Raw genomic sequence first — 19,904 nt, 5'->3', positions numbered from 1 at the left:
CTTTCAACATCAAGGTGTTATCTTCTGCAACAGAAAGTAAACAGAAGCACCTTCTGCATGGATATTCCTCTTTAATGCAGATTATGTTGACACATGTGAAATGACCAGGTTTTCTGCTACTAAAAAGACAGGATAAAGTGCCATTTTCAAACAGAGGATATATTTTTGACAAAGTGAGTTTTGGTTGGTGCTTTACACAAGTGGATTGATTTTGTCCCAGGAAAAGCTGGAGCTGTTTCAGACAGGTGGTGGCTCCCGTGTCCCACTTGCTTATCGCTTTGCACTGTGTGAAGGAATCCTCTCATGCCTGGTCAGTGTACCATGCCCGGCAGGTCCTGCTAGGCCTCAACTCTTGAACTGGATAAGGTCCAATTATGTAGTTGATATGAGATGCTAATACTTAGCTTACAGGATTGTTGTGAAGACTAAATAAATTTCCATAAGGTGTTTAGAATCTTGCCTGACACACAGCGTGTTCCCACTAAATATTATCTATCGTGCTACCAAGGCATATTAGAAACACCTTTGCTTTGTGTAAGTTTTCTAATACCTGTTTCTTCAGATTTTCAACAATTCTTAGAGAAATGTGAAGTTTGTTTCTTGGCATGAGCCAGGTCCTAGCATCATCTTATTCTGGATGTTCCCTGGTAGAATATGAATAATGGAAGTGGTAACTTAGGAAATACCTAAATTTCAACACTTCTTATTTCCTTTTTATTTCTGCCTGTCTTGAAACACTCAGAATGTAGTACCTATGGGCAAATAATTGTTCAACTTTTCGATGTGGGGAATATTGTTGTAAAGGTAGGAGGAGAAGATAATTGTGTAGTTATAAATAAGACCAATATCAAATTTTTTACCTTTAATAAATTTTTACAGATTTAATCAATCAGTTAATTTTGTAGACTCCTTTAAGAGAGTTGAGCTTTTTTTTTGTCTTTTGGGGGAGGTTGTTTGTTTAAGGTTATTATTTTATTTTCTTTATCAGAGCTCATAATGACACATTATTGATTTGGTATTTGAAGTTTAGAGAAGCAGAGAGAGGAAACCTTTCACAGAAAATAGGGGTTAAGATGGATAACACCTATTTACGATTTACCACAAGCTTAGGCTTCTTTACAAAAATGCTGCAAACAGGGAAACTATTGAGTTCTGTAAGACAGGCAGGTTAGGAATTGATGTGTTAGATTAGAAAGGATCTTAAAAATCATCTAACTCAACTGCCTCATGTTACAGATGAGAGGTTCAAATCCAGAGAGATGAGGTAACTCACCAGGATCCTAAGAGAACTAGAACTCAGGACCCTCAATTCATTGTACACAATTTACCAAGAACATGCTGCCTCCCACAACTGATTGTTGAAAGCCCACCAATATAATGATTTCATTACTTCTTTCTACTGAAACGTATTAATAATGTTAATTTGGCTTAGGGAAAGTTCCTTAGTAGGTCTCTATATTGAAAGCACTTGGAAAGTAGGACTGTGTCCTCTTATAAATACACCAATTACATCAATGAATTAATTTAAATCAACTCAACAGATATTTATTAAACATCAGTTGTATGTTAGGACTGACAGTGATGACATCACTGACGATGCCCTCTATCCTGAGGGGACAGTGAGGTTCCCAGCTTAGAAGGTGAGGTGCAGGGTAGGCTACAGTTTACCTCATGACTTATGGATGTTTATCAAAGCTAACTCTTACGAAATCTAACAAGTGACTTAAAAACTCTCCTGCAAAGGAAATAAATATGGCAGATAATGCTAATAAGCCCAAGAGGATAATGAGGGAAGAACAGCACTGACCCCTTATTCCTTTTTGACTGCATAAGAGATAAAAATGTTTAGATTTGACAAAACAACAACAACAACAACAATGAGAAATTAACAAGAAGGAAGTCTTGGATTTACACTTATTATAGATATTATTAGTGATAAATCTTGAAACAAGTGAAAATTTGCCTCAAAACATTAGCTAATGAAGCCATCAAGACAAGCAAGATATTTAATAATGAGAATCCAGAAGGTGAAAATTGACTTTTTATGATTTTCACAATTATGTTCAAAATTACAATATGTAAGACTACATTTACTAAACTTACTGATAAAATGTTACAAGGTTTCATTGAGGTTCTTGACTTTATAGCAAAAATAGTAAAACCTCACACTATTAGGAAAATACTTGTTCTTCCTGCTTTCCACTATGGTAAAACATGCCTAAAATAATACATAGAAAACCACATAACAACAGATTAAATGTGTTCTTTTGTCAGCAAATACTACTGAAAGCTTCACAGAAAGCATTACTAAAATTTTAAGAAATATAATACAGTTTGAGTGAAAGTAAAAGTGTTTCTGATATATCTAGGTTATGGTGTTTTCTAGGGACTACTAGTGAACATTTACTGAGAACTTACTATAAGTAGGGGGAAATTATAAGGACTTGGCATGAATTTATTTAATCTTCATAATAACCCTATGAAGTAAATACTATTAGCATTTCCATTTCCAAGATGAAGGAACCTATGCACAGAGAGGTTAAGTAATGAACTGAAAGTCATGCGGCTATTATAGCTAATAGCAGAACCAGTAAAGACTGAACATGGGCGTTCTGTCTCCAGTGCCAGTGATCTTGGCCACGTTTGTATCACCTCTCTATTTCAGCAATGAAATGCACAAAGAGCTGAGATGACTTCTCATAAGGCAGTAAAAGAAACATGCATCAGAGAAGAAAATTTTTCAGTCGTTAGTGACTTCTTGACTTCTTTATATATTATGAAAAAAACAGTTCACCTGTACCCAGAGGCAGTAGGGCCACTCAACAAAAATTCTTGGGTGAGATACTAGTGGACCCTACAGTACAGTCTCCACAGTTTTTCAGGGAAACAGAGCAGCAAAAACACTGAAACTGGAATTGTACAAAGTGCAGTGGGATGTCACTGATGTCTTTACTCCTATAAAAGCAAGACTAAACTAGATTCTTTATAATACTTTGTATTGAATAGGGATTAACCATGAAAATGTTAATATTTGCCCTACATACTTTCTGCAGAGTATCTGGAAGTAAAGCACTCATGACAACAATCAAATATTACATATTTTTCTTTTTAAAAAGAGACAAGTATTTAAATTTTTTTTAACCTTTTCTGTGATAAGTTGATGTCAGAGGTGTGCTACTTAAAAAAATAACTAAAACAACAGAAATTTATCCCTCCAAGTTAAAGGTGACATTCTAATTGGTGAGAAAGTGATTTGCTGATTGTAGGAAATTTATGATGAAGAAAGTGGTTTGAAAACTGATGCTGGAAATGTTTTTTTTTGGTCATGTGATTTGGTTGTTGAATCAATGTCAATATGTCATTTATTAAAGACACTCATGTTGGGCACTTTTAAAATTATTCCTGTATGCAGAATTTTTCAAACTGTTTTAAAAAACTTCTAAATAAAGAATTTTTGTCCCTTTAGTTCCACTTGCTTAAAATATAAAATGCAACACCTGGTTAGTTTATATTTACTAAAGTTACAGGAAGGCAGAAATTTGCTAGTCTAATTCAATAAAATTTGTGAATAGCTGATAGATATAATTTAAAAGGCCTATTTTATGATTTTGTAAATACAGCCAATGAAGCATTTTCTTGTACTTGATATAGATATAATTGTGAAATACCTTTTTTGCCTATTACATTTATCAAAGACTAAATAGCAAAACACAATGAACTTTAAACCAAAATTTTGAATTCCTATATCATATTCACCCTGGAGGAGGGCATGTCAACCCACTCCAGTATTCTTGCCTGGAGAATCCCCATGGACAGAGGAGCCTGGTGGGCTACAGTCCATAGGGTCGCAAAGAGTCAGACACGACTGAGTTACTAAGTACATCTCATATTTAATTTTTTCAGTAGATGCAAATGAATCAGAAAGTGACACATACTCTCAATTTACAACATGCAAAAAGACTTTTGGGGCTGTGCAACATCCCCAATTGGAAATATCCAGCAGAAAATAGAAAATATAAGGGCAAAACTCAGAGAATAGGTCAAGATAATGACTTCTGAGTCTTGCTGTGTGTGTGTGTAACATCTGGAAAATTTTCTAATGCTTTAATGTTAAGGGAATGCATTTTAGTCTGGTAGCATCAATCTTTAAATAAAATTGAGCATAATTTATGCTGATGAGCTGAGGGATAAGCCTGCTTACTTAAGATGAACAATTACCTATAGTATAGGAACCTTCTAACAGTGTTCACTGTTCTTCAAAATGGCATTATTTTTAAAAATATTTATTTATTTGTTTGGCCTTGCCAGGTCTTGGTTGCGGCGCATGGGATCTTCAGTCTTTGCTGCGGCATACAGGATCTTTAGTTGCAGCATGTGGTATCTGCTTCTCTGACCAGAGACTGAACCGGGACCCCCTGCCCTGCAAGCCGCGTCTTAACCACTGGACCAGCAGGGAAGTCCCCAGAACTGCATTATCATTAGTTTTTTTAAAAAGTTATACTGAGCTGTGGTATTAGCATAGTGATAGACACAGAAATTAATGGGACGGACTAGAAAGTCCAGGGATAGACTTACATAAAAATAGTCATTTGATCTTTGACAAAGATGCCAAAGAAATTCAATAGATTCAATATGATGTTGAATCTATTAGACATCCTCAAGCAAAATAATTAACCTCAACCTAAACTACACACCTTATACAAAGGTTAACTCAAAATGGATCATAGCTCTAAATTTAAGATGTAAAAGTTTAAAGATTTTAGAAGAAAACAGAAATCTTTATGTCCTGGAATTAAAAGTTCTTAGAAATGACACACCAAAAGCATAATATATACAAAGGAAAAATTTTGTCAAATTGTATCTCATCAAAATTAAAACTTCTGCTCTACAAGAGGCAATGTCAAGAGGATGAAAACACATGCCATGTGCTGGAAGAAAACATTTGCAAAGCACGTGTCTGACAGAGGGGGGTTCCCAGGTGGCTTAGTGGTAAAGAATCTGCCTGCCAGCGCAGGAGACACAAGAGACTCAGGTTTGATTCCTTAGGCGGGAAGATCCCCTGGAGTAGGAAATGGCAATGACCTTGTTGTTTATGCATCCTATATATAATAGTTTGCATCTGCTAATCCTAAACTCCCAATCCTTCCCTCCCCACCACTCCCCCAGCACCCCACCTTGACAACTACAAGTCTGTTCTCTGGGTCTGTGACTCTGCTTCCGTTTTGTAGTTATGTTCATTTGTATTGTATTTTAGATTTCATATATAAGTGATATCATGTGGTATTTCTTTTTCTTTCCTACTTTGCTTACTATGATAATCTCTAGGTCCAACTATATTGCTACAAATGGTATTAGTTCATTCTTTTTATGACTGAGTGTATTCCATTGTATATGTGTACCACATCTTTATTCATTCATCTGTTAACAGACATTCCGTATCTTGGCTATTGTGAATAGCGCTGCTATGAATATATGGGCACATGAATCTTTTTGAATTATGGTTTTCTCTGCATATATGCCCAGGAGTAGGATTGCAGGATCACATGATGATTTTATGCTTAGTTTTCCGAGGGCCCTGCATAATCTTTTGCCATAGTGGCAGCGCCAGTTTACATTCCCAATAACAGTGTAGGAGGGCTCCCTTTTTTCTACACTCTCTTCAGCATTTGTTATTTGCAGACTTTTTAATGATGGCCATTCTGACTGGTATGAACTGATATCTTTATCCTTCCTACTTACTTTGCTTTTCTCTAATAATTAGCAATGATGAGCATCTTTTCTTGTACCTGTTGGCCATCTATATTTCTTCTCTGGAGAAATGTCTATTCAGGTCTTCTGCCCATTTTTCGATTGAGCTGTCTGGGTATTTTTGGTTATTGAGTTGTATGAGCTGTTTGTATTCAATGTATGACTTCTGAGCCACCCAGCTTCTCTCTCACCTGTCCTGAGTTTTGACCCTAATGAATAAGTTGAGAAGAAAGCTGTGATTTCCCAAAAAGTAAATGCATATCCTTTTAAGTCCTGTAATTGGTAAAAGATGAGGATAGACTTTTAGAGTGAAATAAAACTTTTGTACTTCATAAAACACAGATAATATTCAAGTCAGCTCCTTGCTGGGAAGAAACTATTCAGTCTTATCAAGAGCTTAGGCAGGAGCAGGTAGGAGTCATCAGGCTTTTTTACACCCGACCCATCAGTTTAAATCTATATTCTTTTCTCAGGGTGTCATTGAATCCTGAAGATCCAGAGCTCTATTTTCTCTTTTGTTCTGTGAGACTTCTTCAGTTTGTCTCCAGATTTAGAGCAGGAAACCTGTGATGTTGATGGCAAGAGACCTTGTGGGCCTGAGAAGATGAAGGTGTCTTGCTAATATGCTTGCAAGTATCCTTAATGTGTTCACTTGGTCCCATGAACTTTCGCCCCCAAGGCCCAAAGTAGACAGTTGATTCCTCTTCTCATTTACCTGGGTGGGGTCACTTTCCCAGGTGCAGAGCAAATGAAGGGGTGCTGGTTGTGAAATATTGCCGCCCACCCACCCCCAACCCTTTCAATCAAAACCCCGCTTTTTGTGATTAACCTCTGTGCTATGGAAGTCCCAGATCTTCAAGGTGCTCCAAACATCCTTGACTCCTTTCTAATTCCTGAAGATCTCCTACTAATCCCCAGGCTGAGAAGTCAGAATTTCCATTTGATTTCCTGGGACGTGTTTGCAGTCTTTGGGTTTGTACTGCTTAGAAGTGATTTTCTATGCGCTTTCTTCTCACTGAACTGCACCCAAAATAAACGCTGTAGGCTTTGACATGGGAAAATTTACTTGTTCAGACTTGCACACCCTGCTGACACATCCACAGATTGTACCACATACCCGTGTTACGAGTCCTTGACAGGTCTTAAAATCTGCTAACATATTTATCATTTCCAGCATAGTACAGACTAATGACTATTTCACTAGGACTAGTCTTTTAACTTTCTTTTAAATCATATTATAATTCATTTTTACAATACTCAGCCTAGGCTCTGGTTTACATAAAACAATGCTGACAATATAGGGACGGCGTTTGGAGGGGAGCAGAATTAAAAGGAGTTACTTGAGTAAAATGAAGATTGTGATGTCTTAACTCATGACAACCCAGAGTGAGGCAGGAGAGAGTGCTGGATTGGGAAGATAGTACGTGAGTTCTAAGTCTAACTCTGCCACCAACTGTTAGTGGGAATTTGGGAAGCATCGTCGAGTTTCTCATCTGAACTAGATTTATGATTTCCAAATTCAGTGGGATGAAAGAATCACCTGGATTATCTATTCAAGAAACAGATTCCTAGTCCTCAGCCCAACCTTACTGAATTGGAATCTCCAGGGAAGTGATCTGCCAAAGACATACAACACCTTATGTGATTCTTTTGAACAATTTTGGGAAACACTGAACTAGATAATGTCTAGGTCTTCTAGTTCTGAGAGCTAGGATAAAACCCTGGGTGCTAGAATTCACCCATGAATGAGAAAAATCTTAAGATAATATTTGTTATATTTAGTATTTTTATAAATATTTTTGAAAAGCTGTTAAGGTTAATGCTATGGTTTGTTTTTTATGGATTTCAGTGTTTTTTTTATATTTCTTTTTTTCTCTTTGATTCATCAAATGTAGTATATGGCCTATATAGCCCAAGTTGTTATATTAAGGGTAAATGAGATCAGGATGTGAAAGTTCATTATTATTATTGTTAGTAAAATAACTACCATAGGGTAGATTCTGCTTTTATTAATTTGATAGGTCTGCTAGTTTCTTTGACTTTGTTCCTATTGGTGAAAATATTAAAATAGAATGGAGTCACCCTGGCAGGGCAGTGAGAATATGTTGGAATTCTTTCCTAATCCCCCACTTATCTTTGTGGTTACCTGATATTGTTATCTAAAGGTACAGTGGCAGAAGCCTCCCCACACTCAGTCAGGAAAGATCAAGAAAACCAACCTTTTCTAATCCTGGCTGCAGGGATTGAAATTGTCCCCTGTCTTGGAGCATCATAGGCAAGCTCTGTGTCAAGTCAGCTAGAATTTCTGCTGAAATTTCCAGAGAAAGATATCAGATTCCCAAGCAGGTACTGAGTACGTGGGAGTCAGACTGGGTAGATGGTCATCACCTAGAACAGAACAGTCTCAGGTATGGGGTTAGGATACAGGGCAAGGCCTTGTAGAAATCAAGAAGTCCAGTGAGGTCCACTACTCAGATTTGGCAAATAAAAACATAGGCCACTCAGTTACTTGAGTTTTGAATTTCAGGTAAGCAGGGAGCAATTATTAAAGATAAAAGATGTCCCATGCAATATATATGCAATTTGAATTTAATTGGGAGTCCTAAATTTTATGTGGCAATGTTAACAGGAACAAACTATTTCAGAGCTTTCATAGATGACATTTCAGTTTTTCCTGCTTCTACTTAAGACCTCTAGGTTTCACCATGTTCTTCTCTGTCAGTAACCTGGAGGCTCTATTCATAAGGTAAGACTAGAGGAGGGAAAGATCCATTTCCCAAACAGTAATATCTGTAATTTTATTTCTGATTTACATAATTAGATTTGACACTCATACAGACCCCCTGTATAATAGAATACAGTAGGTGGTTTCTTTTTGAACATATAACATTACTAAGCTAGGGAGTGTCTTTCTCTTCAAACAGTTGTTTTTCTTTTCATAAGTTGGCAACGTTCATTTCTTACAATCAATTTGTGGAGATGATTTACAAAACTAATTGTGAACATCTACAGGAATTCTTTATCCTCTAAACAAGAGGATATTTATTTCAAGAGGTATTTATATAAAGAGGTATTTATTTAAAATATAAAATCATGACTTAAAAATTATTTCTGCTTGTATTATTTGTCATGGGGAAGTATTTTGTCTAAATCAGACAAAAGAGCTTTGAAAATATACTATTTGGTTTCTTCCCATGCAGGTCCTGTGCCCTTCTTAATTTTCTCCCATAGAAATAGTATCTTTAGGATTGACTTGGAAGGAATGAATTATGAACGATTGGTGGCAGATGCTGGCGTATCAGTGATCATGGATTTTCACTACAGTGAAGAAAGAATCAATTGGGTTGATCTACAAAGACAACTCTTGGAAACAGTCCATTTGAATGGGACAAGGCAAGAGGTAAAGTAACATTTCCTGTGTCATTTGAGGGATTTTTTTGAACAGGCTGTCAAAAATGATAAAGCAAAATTTGTAACATTCAGATAAATGAAAATTATTACAATGCAGATATGCATCCAGCATACATAGGTATTTAATCTGCATCTGTGCTATCATGTTATTGAACAAGCCCATGCATGTGGCATTGATATTCAGAAGTTCCCAAAAGAGAAAGTGAGGATGTCAATGTAATTTTGGAAAGATGTAAGTGTAATAAGCCAGATCGCCATTTTATGGTTAAGACAGATTATTTACACCATTATTTTCTATTCTAGTGGTTCTCAGCTAGTGGGAATTTTGCCTCCAGGGGACCTTTGGCAATGTCTAGAAACATTTTGGTTGTCACAGCTATAATGGGGAGAAGAGAGAAAGTGTTAAGGGGCCAGAGGCACTGCCAACCATCCTACACTATTTGGACAGTCCCCCAAACAGAGAATTATCAGGCCCTAAACATCAGTTGTGTCAAGGTTGAGAAGCCCTGTTTTATCTGTTTAAAATCTGTCATGGGTTTTTGCACCTGAAATTTAGGAAGAAATTTTTTTCTTCTCAAGGTGTTTGCATCCTGGAAAAAAATAATAAAACAGGTGATGTATAGCAAAATATTTTGGTTCAAGCACATACAAAAGATCTTTAATCTTTCTTCTTAATTAGTAAAATTCTTAAATGAGTCCCAATAGGAATGTTTTCTCCTGGGAGGTGAATTATAGAGAGCAGGTGGCTTCACCTTCAGTATTTATCCCCAACACAAAGTACCTACTGTTTGCTTTTGTGTTTTTGTTTAATTTTTGTTTTTAAGCAAAATTTTCACCCTCCTAAAGCCTTCAATTAGGTGCTAATTTGTTTTACCACATCTCTAATTCTTGCTAATCTCACTTTTAACAAAATGGCTACTCATTATTCTCCAGCTATCCATAGACTAGTTTCAAAATCTTGAGTTTAAGAATCTGGAGCATTTACTGTCAGAGAACTGGAAAAAAGCATTAGATAGTTGGGAATTTGTGGCAAATCATTAGGAACAGATTGGCCTGAAGCCTAGAATTCACTAGTATTTGTCCCTCCTTTGGGTTAAAACATTGTTTATAGAAGACAACCATTAAAAAGCAAATAGTTTACCTGCATGAATTAATATATTAGCAATTGATTAAATGGATTGGCTAGATTACTTCGTATGAAATGTAGGAATAGCACAGATTCTGGAGACTGATTTCTGCCCAACTCTGTTCAGTGACTTCATGTTGGTAGTTGGAAAAAACCCAGAGATTGTGGGGCTGTTTCCACCACGGAAATTTGCTGTGGTGCAAACCAGGGCTTCCTCCTGTGTCTCACCCTCCACCTGGTTAGAGGACTGGTTTACTTGCACAGCATGAAATTAGAAGAGGTTTGGTTAAGTTGTTTTTATCATGAGAAAGCGTAAAGAAAAGCCCTGCTATGAGGATCCTGGGGTCACAGCCGGAAGGGTGAGGACTTGTAGAAAGAGCAGGACCTGGTGGAGGAGGTACTAGAAGAAAAGTGGGGGCCCTAATGTGAAATCTACTTCATGACCCTCTGCACAAACCCCAAGGCATTCTTGCTAGAATTTGGCAAAGCTTGAAATTGGATTCAGGCGAGAATCTGGGAAATTCCACTGGCAAATGGAGTTGAATAAGCTAACTGTAACGTAAAATTGAAATTCTGCCATTACTGTAGTTAAAATTATTCACACATTATGACTGACTGCCTAATTTACATAAATAGAGAGTAAATTTTCATTTCAAAGCTGTGATATAAATTCAATGCCCAGAAATATTCACATGGGAGAATGAATATTGCAACATCTGAACAATGGCACAGTATCTACAAATAGTTTATCATTTAAATAATTTTGGGAAAGTACAAAAATGACAATTACTTAAAACAATAAACTTTGTTATATAAAAATAAACATAAATATACATAAAATACATAAAAATTTTATTGTGAATGGAGAAATACTAATAACAATTTAAAATTTTGATTTTACAGAAAGTATGCGATATAGATAAAAATGTTTCAGGAATGGCAATAAATTGGATCAATGAAGAACTTATTTGGTCAAATCAACAGGAAGGGATCATTACAGTAACTGATATGAAAGGAAACAATTCCCGGGTTCTCTTAAGTGCCTTAAAATATCCTGCAAATATAGCAGTTGATCCAGTAGCAAGGTAAATTCTGTTGGCTTTGGACATTGAAATATATTTCAAAATCTAATGAAAAGTCAAGGAATCATAACATTTTGACTCAAAGGGGCCTCCTGATTGAGACAAAGACCCTCTTTTATGGTGCACAAACCCCATTTTCAATAAGGCATTTGCCGGGATTTGAACCGAAGCGGGCTCCCTCTAACAATAGCATTTTGACTACCAAGGTTTCCCACTAGAGAAGCAAAATTCTCCTTCTAACTTGAAATCACATGGAATTGCAGTAACAGGGCAGTAAATATTTGTTGAATTGAATTTTCATTCAAATAGTCGAACCCATTCTGTGCAGACCTCTGGGGTTACTGGAACACTGAGAGAGTCAACCATTTAAGTGACCCGACACTCACTGGAGTGTCTCGTGATATATTTGCCCTCAGGTTCATGTTTTGGTCTTCAGAGGTGGCTGGTAGGCTTCACAGAGCAGATCTTGGTGGTGTAGAAGTGGAGCTTCTGTTGGAGACATCAGAGAAAATTGCAGCTCTATCACTGGATGTGCTTGATAAACGGCTCTTTTGGACTCAGTACCATAGAGAAGGAGGTGATCCTCGTATTTGTTCCTGTAATTATGACGGCGGTTCTGTCCTTTTTAGCAAATATCTCCTGCAGTAAGTTTTGCTTTTGGTGTAAAATAAAACACTTGCCATTTGGAGTTTGTGTGATAAATGAATTTTACTTTTGTCAGCTAAACTGGTGTAGTGGTTTAGCACAGATTTGGGGGTCCAAAAGACTTGAGTTCAAGTCCCAGATATATTATTTATTAGGTGAGTGACTTAGGTAGGTTACATGACTTCTCTCATCCTGCTTCCTTTAATGTGGTGTTGGAGAATGGAGGGAACAGGAAGTGCCCACTGAATTGAAAAAGTATCTTGAGATTGAAAAAGAAGGCAGGCCGCTCCATACAGTCAGTGGATCAGTATATTTTTGGGTAATTTACAGGCTGGGATCAGGTTGACAATGATCTGAAAGCATTTGTAGCTGCACTTCATACTGTGAAGGAGCCACTGAGACAAGTCTAGAGTTAACCTAGGGTCTAGGAGTACACCCTTGGAAACAGGAAGTCCTAAGTCAAGAGTCGTGAATGAGTAACTTAGTCTTGTGGGTGCTGGAAATACAACAGTGAAGGTCCTCATCACTTTTTGGTGACGAACAGAGCCTAGAGGCTACTCGATCCTAATGATTATTAAACCATATCTGTTGATTACAAGATGCACTGGAGAAGGAAATGGCAACCCACTCCAATATTCTTGCCTGGGAAATCCCATTGACAGAGGAGCCTGACAGGCTACGGCCCACGGGGTTGCAAAGAGTTGGACATGACTTAGTGACTGAACAACAACAACAATTAATTACAAAGCCTTTGACAACAGAAGTTATTTGCTGCACAGTACAGTCCTGAGTAGGGTAGGGTCAGTGGAAAGACAGGAGAAACTATACAGGCCTGATATGTTATCAATTATGCTGACAGCCATATAGTGGGGATAATTTGTTGTTTCCCAGTTGCTAAGTCATATCCAACTCTTTGTGACCCCATGGGCTATGTTCCCACTCTCTCCTAGAGTTTGCTCAAATTCATGTTCATTGAGTTGGTGATGCTATCTAACCATCTCATCCTCTACTGCCCCCTTCTCCTTTTGCCTGTACTTTTCCCCAGCATCAGGGTCTTTTCCAATGAGTCACCTCTTCACATAAGGTGGCCGAAGTATTGGAGCTTCAACATCAGTCCTTTCAGTGAATATTCAGTGTTGATTTCCTTTAGGATGGACTGGTTTAATCTCCTTGCAGTCCAAGGAACTCTCAAGAGTCTTCTCCAGCACTACAGTTTTAAAAGTATCAATTCTTCAGCACTCAGCCTTCTTTATGTTCCAACTCTCATATTCGTACATGACTCCTGGGAAAACCATGACTTTGACTATACAGACATTTGTGGGCAAAGTAATAGGTTTGCTTTTTAATATGCTATCTAAATCTGTCATACCTTTCCTTCCAAGGAGCAAACAACTTGTAGTTTCATGGCTGCAGTCATCATCTGCAGTGATTTTGGAGCCCCCCAAAATAAAGTCTGTCCCTGCCTCCACATTTTCCCCTTCTATTTGCCTCAAAGTGATGAGACCAGAAGCCATGATCTTAGTTCTTTGAATGCTGAGTTTCAAGCCAACTTTTTCACTCTCATCCTTCACCCTCATTAAGAGGCTCTTTAGTTCCTCTTCACTTTCTGCCTTTACAGTAGTATCTGTGTATCTCAGGTTGTTGATATTTCTCCCAGCAATCTTGATTCTAGTTTGTGATTCATCCAGGCTGGTGTTTCACAAGATGTACTATGCATAAAAGTTAAATAGGCAGAGTGACAATATACAGCCTTGTTGTACTCCTTTCCCAATTTTGAACCAATCAATTGTTCTATGTCTGGTTCTAACTGTTGCTTCTTGACCCACATACAGGATTCACAGGAAGCAGGTAAGGTGGTCTGGTACTCCTATCTCTTTAAGAATTTTCCAGTTTGTTGTGATTCATTCAGTCAAAATCTTTACCATAGTCAATGAGGCAGAAGGTTTTCAGTGGGAATAATAGTAGCACCTATTTCTTGAGATTATTGTGAAGATTAAGTAAATAAATAAATAAAAATAATAGAGTATTTGGCTTATAGTTTTCACATGCTGATCAGTTTTTTAAAAATTATTATGTCCTGTGCTTTGTAAAACATCTATGTTTCTTTTGATTTGCTATCTTGCCAGCAACTAATTTCACTCACTGCCTTTAGTGAGAGCAGAAATTAGGCATGTGAAAGTGATGAAACCAGCAATCCACTCTTATCCTGTGTCTATTTTCTTCTTTATTTTATTTTCACCACAATTACATGCTAAGTAGCAAAAACAAAAATGAGACAATGGATCTGAAACTAAAAATATACCCTATTAATTCAGATTATGACTATATAAATACAAATTTAAACTTAATGTTTGTTTCTAACCCTAAATGAGAAACGTAGGTGATTAAAATTCAGAGCATAAGTTGAAGTGAAACTTTAAGAAGTCCAGGAAGAAATATTCTGCCATTCTTTATGCTTTTCTCCTGTTGTTTCAGGCACAGTCTGTCTGCTTGCAGCATCCTTCTTTGGTGATCATATCTTCTATTCAACATGGAAAAAGAAGACAGTTTGGGTAGCTAACAAGCACACGGGGAAGAATATGTTAAAATCACCCTCAGCTCATCATCTGTGCCACCCAGTGAAATTAAAGAGGTTCATCCACTCGTACAGCCCAGGGCAGGGGGTGATGCTTGGGCATCTGGTGAGTCATCTTTGACCTCAAACAGGGTCCGGCATGTAGCCCCCACTTATCCACTTACTCAAGACAGACATTTAGGAGTCATCCCTGATTTCTCCCACTACCTTACCCCGATTTCCAGCTACTGCCAAATCCTTTCCATTCTACATTCTAATGCATCTCAAATGTCCACTTCTCTCTTCCTTTGCCACCACCATAGTCCAAACAGTCAGCATGTCTTGTCTGGCCTGTTGGAACAGCCACTTAATCTTTTCATTTTCTCCTCTTGCTTATAAACAGTAAATCTGGTGGGTTAACTCCTCTACTTAAATTCCTTCAAAAGCTTTCCTTTGCAATTAGATTGTAATTTAACATTTAGCCAGGCCTATCAATATTTGACCAACTTGATTTAGCATTCTTTCCTCCTCCCCTCATTGGACTCTAACACAAAGCTCCATGTAGTTGCCAGACATGCCAAGCAAGGGGGCACAGCGGATGTACATATTCAGGCTCAGGTCACCTTTTCCTCTCACGGCTCATGTTTATCTGCTTTCTGAGCATTTCTACTTGGATTTCTTGAAGTGCTTCAGGCACAGAAGGAATAACTGACTCACTCACTTCCCCTTCCCTTCTGCCCAGCTCTTCTCCCTCCAGTGTCTGGTTGGAGACCTCCAGGTGTAGGCCTCGGTCAGTGGCATTTTATCTCCATATCCCCAGGCACAGGTCCATCCCCGTGAGATCACCCTCCAACTCCTAGCAGTTCCAGCACCTACCGTCTCGTGCCCCTCTCGGGAGCTCTCCATCCCTGGGGTCCAGTTCATTGGTGTCCCTGACTCCCTCTGCCATGCTGCAGGGAGCATCACCCTTCAAAAAGGAGAACCCAATCTTGTCATTCCTGGGTTAAAACACTCTCAATTGCCAATAATAAAACCAGCCTTTTTTTTTTATTGAACTGGTTCATAGCGGCTCTGTCTGTTTCTCAGTATCCTCTCTTACTATTCACTATAGTCAGGGCTGCAGTCATTCTCAAAGTTTTGATTTTGTCTTACCCTAGGAAGCACGCTTGCTCTCTCCTCCAGCCTTTCAGCATGATTGGGAACATGGTTTCTCTCTCTCTCTTTTATTTTTTTGGCTGCACAGCTTGCAGGATCTCACTTGACCAGGGATTGAACCCAGGCCTGAGACAGTGAAAGCCGTGAATCCTAATCACTGTTCCTTGGTGGCTCAGATGGTAAGGAATCCGCCTGCAATGCAGGAGACCTAGGTTCAATCCCTGGGTCAGGAAGATCCCCTGGAGTAGGAAATGGCAACCTATTCCAGTGTTCTTGCCTGAGAAATCCCATGGAGAGAGAGCCTGGAAGGCTATAGTCCATGGGGGTCACAAAGAGTTGGACATGACTGAGCAATGAACAATTTCTTTCACTTTCTTTCAGGCTACCAGGGAACTCCCTGGGAACACTCTCTAATTCACAGCAGTGACTTACTCTTCATCCTATAAGAAATATTAATAGCTCCAATATCTCTTCTTTCAGGAACCCCTTCCCTGACCAGCTCACTGGAGCCTCAGTAGCTCTTTTTAGAAAGTAGCAGATTTCCCATCACAGAGCACTTATCATGGTTTGGTGTAACTGTCTGACTTCCTCAGCTTCCTTAGTCCTGTGAGGACAGAGAATACAACACTCCGTTGTATTTCCAGTGCCTAGAGGACATTTAATAAACTGTAGTAGGGAAAAAAAAAAGAACTAAAAAACACCCTTTGACACCTTCTCCCCTAAATAATACCATAAGGAACAAGTTCTAAAGATATTTAATGTCTGAGTACATGCTGCCTCCCTTACATGTTATAAGCCCTACATCCACCCTTGGCCAGATAGTCTGCAGGGGGCTGCTCCCTTTTGTATGTTATGAATGAATCCCAGTGCTTTAAATCATTTTTCCTGCAACAGATCTTTGCAGCTCAGCTCTGCGCTGTGCTTGAGTCACTCAGCTGTGTCTGACTCTTTGGACCTCATGGACTGTATAGCCTACCAGGCTCCTCTGTCCACGGGATTCTCCTGGCAAGAACATTGGAGTGGGTTGCCATGCCCTCCTCCAGGGGATCTTCCCTGGAGGGTTTGAACCCAGGTCTCCCTCATTGCAGGCAGATTTTTTACCGTCTGAGCCACTAGGGAAGCTCTAGTGAGAGTCTTTTTCAATCTTTTAGACTCTTTAGTGCTTCAGAGACTTTTTTTTTTTTTAATTCCTTAGTTAATTGGTCTAGGTTTCAGGGAAAAGATTTGGGCTCAGAATAATAGATTTGGGGATCACATAGGCCTCTGAATAGGAGATAGAATAGAAAAATGGCACAGGGTATAGTGTTCTTAGAAATAATAATAATAGTCATGACTATTGAATGGGTGCAGAATGATCTGCTCTGGGCTATGTTATCTCATTTAATCTTAACCACCCTACAAATCATGTGATTATTAGTACCATTTTATAGGTTAGAAGCTGAGGTTCAGCAATGTCACAAATGGTTGTTTAAGGTCACACTGGGGTAGAACTGGGGTTTGAACCCAGGCAGACTGACACCATTTCTGCCTCTTCAGCTTTTCTCTCACTATTGTCTATAATTTCATCTCTTAGATTTGCCTTACTTGTTTTGGGAAAACCTGAAATTTGGCATATTCTTGTCTATCCATGGCATGCTGGTGGTTAAAAGCTTCAGTGTGCATATATCAATGGGACCCAAATCTTATTTTTTCTTTTAAAAATGTTTATTACAGGAACTCAGAAAATCAACCTCTCTCTCTCTCTCTCTCTCTCTCTCTTCTCCTCTGGCTCTCTGAAAAGAGACTGACTCGATCTCACATTTTTGCATTTTTGTTGTCATGATTAAACTTATGAGGCAACAGTGCTCTTGTGCCTGCCCTGACAGGTGTATACAGCCTTCCCTCTGTACCCATGGGAGTTTGTTCTAGGATTCTCGCCAATACCAAATCCAAGGCTGCAATAGTCCCTTATATAAAACAGAATAGTACTTGCGTATTACCTAACATCCTTATACTTTAAATTATCTCAAGATTACTTATCATACATAGCACAATGTAAATACTATGTAAATAGCTGTAAATGCAATGTAAATACTATGCAAACCATTGCAGGTGCAAGGCAAATTCAAATTTTGCTTTTTGAAACTTTATAGAATTTTTTTAAAGAATATTATCGATCCATGGTTGGTTGAATCTACAGATGTGGAATGCACAAATATGAAAGGCAGATTATATATGAATCTCAGAGCCAGTGTGGGAACTTTGTACATAATGTTAATGACATTATTTCAAGTTCAACATTTGGGGAATTTGCAACTAAAGTTTTGCTGCTCACAGATGTTCTTTTGTAAAAGGCGCAAATAATTCTGCATTCTTCTATAATTCTTTAAAATGTTGATTCCAGTTTAAAATTCATAAGAGAATTTCAAGAGCATATTCTTTAGAAAATATAGGACATCTATCATCAACACTATTTAAAATGCTTTGCATTCATTTCATGCACAGAAATATTGCTGAATGTCATTAATTCTGAGAGGAGAATTGCTTCTGCCTAAAAGTGTACCTGTTTATGAAAGTAGCTAGTGTAGCTAAAGCTGTTCAGGTGCAACTCTGGTTCATTTTGATTATGTCATTGCTAGGGTTTCTACTATAAAACCTTGGGGTTTTTGTAAAACTTCTAGAAAAGAATCATCCTAGATATAAATATGAGCATTTTTTTCATGTAGTTTTTCTGAAATGTAAAAATTATGGTAAAATACATATAAAACTTATCATCTTAGGCTTTCTTTTTTTACTGTGCTGTGTGGCATGCAGGATCTTGGTTCCCTAACCAGGGACTGAACCCATACCCTCTGCAGTGGAGTACAGAGTCTTAACCACTGGGTCACAAGGGATGTCCCTCATCTTAGCCATTTTTAAGTTAAGTTGGCAGTAAGTTTATTTATGGTTTGTGTGTGTGTGTATGCAGCCATCACCACCATTCATCTCTGTAAATGTTATCATCTTGTAAAACTGAAACTCTCCGCCCATTAAATAACAACTCCCCATTTCTACCTCTCCTCAGTTCTTGGCTCCCACCATTCTATTGTTCTTTCCATTTCAAGGATTTTGTCTCCTACTCTAAGTACCTCCTATAAGTGTAATCATGCAGTATTTCTCTTTTTGTGACTAGTTTATTTTACTCAGCACGATGTCCTGAAGATGCATCTGTTTTGTAGCATGTGTTAGAACTTTTTTTCCTTTTTAAGCCTGAATAATACCCCATTGCATGTATATATTCCACTTTACTTACCCATTTATCCACTGATTAATAATTGGGTTTCTTCCACCTTTTAGTTATTGGGAATAATGCCACTAAAAATGTGGATATACAAATTTCTTTTTGAGACCCTGCTTTTAATTCTTATGAACATATCGTCAGTCGCAAATTATTGGATCACGTGGTAATTCTATTTTCAGTTTTTTGGAGGCACATGACACTGCTTTCCACAGTGACTACATCGTTTTACATTCCCACTGACAGAGCACAGGGTTTCCAGTTTCTCCATATCCTCACCTACACTTGTATTCTCTGTTTTCATGTAGTTTAAATTATCAGTTTGAGTACCCAAATCTGTTATTTCTTCTAGAAATCTCAGCAAATTATGGATTTCTATATCTTTCTAACATTTATAGGTAGTTATAGATATTTGCCTAATGATAAGGATCACATTTACAAAGATTACATACCACTGGGGCAAGAATAGGACTGATTTGAGTGAGGCAAAGCTAGGTTTTTAATGCAAGTTTGCCCTGACACCAAATGGCTGCCGTTTGAAGTGCCTTTTAAATATTTTGAATAGCTCTTTATCATTTTTCTATCTTTCTTGCTGTTGTCTCTTCTCGGTGGTTTCCATATGCCTCGCTGTGGCCTCTGTTTATTCTCTGAGGCTTTTCCCTGCCATTTGTTTGTTGAGGAATCCAGATCTTGTCCCTTAGAATTCCCCACATTCTGGACTTTGCAGATTCTATCCCCATGGTATCATTTAACATGATTGTGTATAAACTGGTTCCTCTGGCCTAGAAGCCTGATCAGATTCAGATTTTTTGCAAGAGTACTTTATAGGTGGTCGCGCAGGTAAGAGGACCAGAGGGCATGTAGTGAGTGGGTCTCCATTCTCCTTGTGATGTTCAAAGATTGGCCAGTGATTTAGGTGTTACCAGC

The 19,904-nt window shown here is 38.1% G+C and overlaps 1 protein-coding gene across 1 annotated transcript in view; it reads left to right on the top strand.

Moving 5' to 3' along the window:
* The window catches only part of EGF (epidermal growth factor), an 89,190-nt gene that overhangs the window by 9,376 nt on the left and 59,910 nt on the right, over positions 1–19,904 (top strand). The window contains 6 exon segments of the mRNA XM_065907230.1: positions 8,949–9,148; positions 11,189–11,370; positions 11,784–12,011; positions 12,103–12,167; positions 14,488–14,592; positions 14,595–14,693. Of these exon segments, the coding sequence (XP_065763302.1) occupies positions 8,949–9,148; positions 11,189–11,370; positions 11,784–12,011; positions 12,103–12,167; positions 14,488–14,592; positions 14,595–14,693 (879 nt within the window).

This window comes from Muntiacus reevesi, chromosome 16 (genome assembly GCF_963930625.1).
Source record: "Muntiacus reevesi chromosome 16, mMunRee1.1, whole genome shotgun sequence".
NCBI classification, from domain to species: Eukaryota; Metazoa; Chordata; class Mammalia; order Artiodactyla; family Cervidae; genus Muntiacus; species Muntiacus reevesi.
Note: the sequence above shows the minus strand (reverse complement) of the source record. Positions and strands in the feature narration are given on the sequence as shown.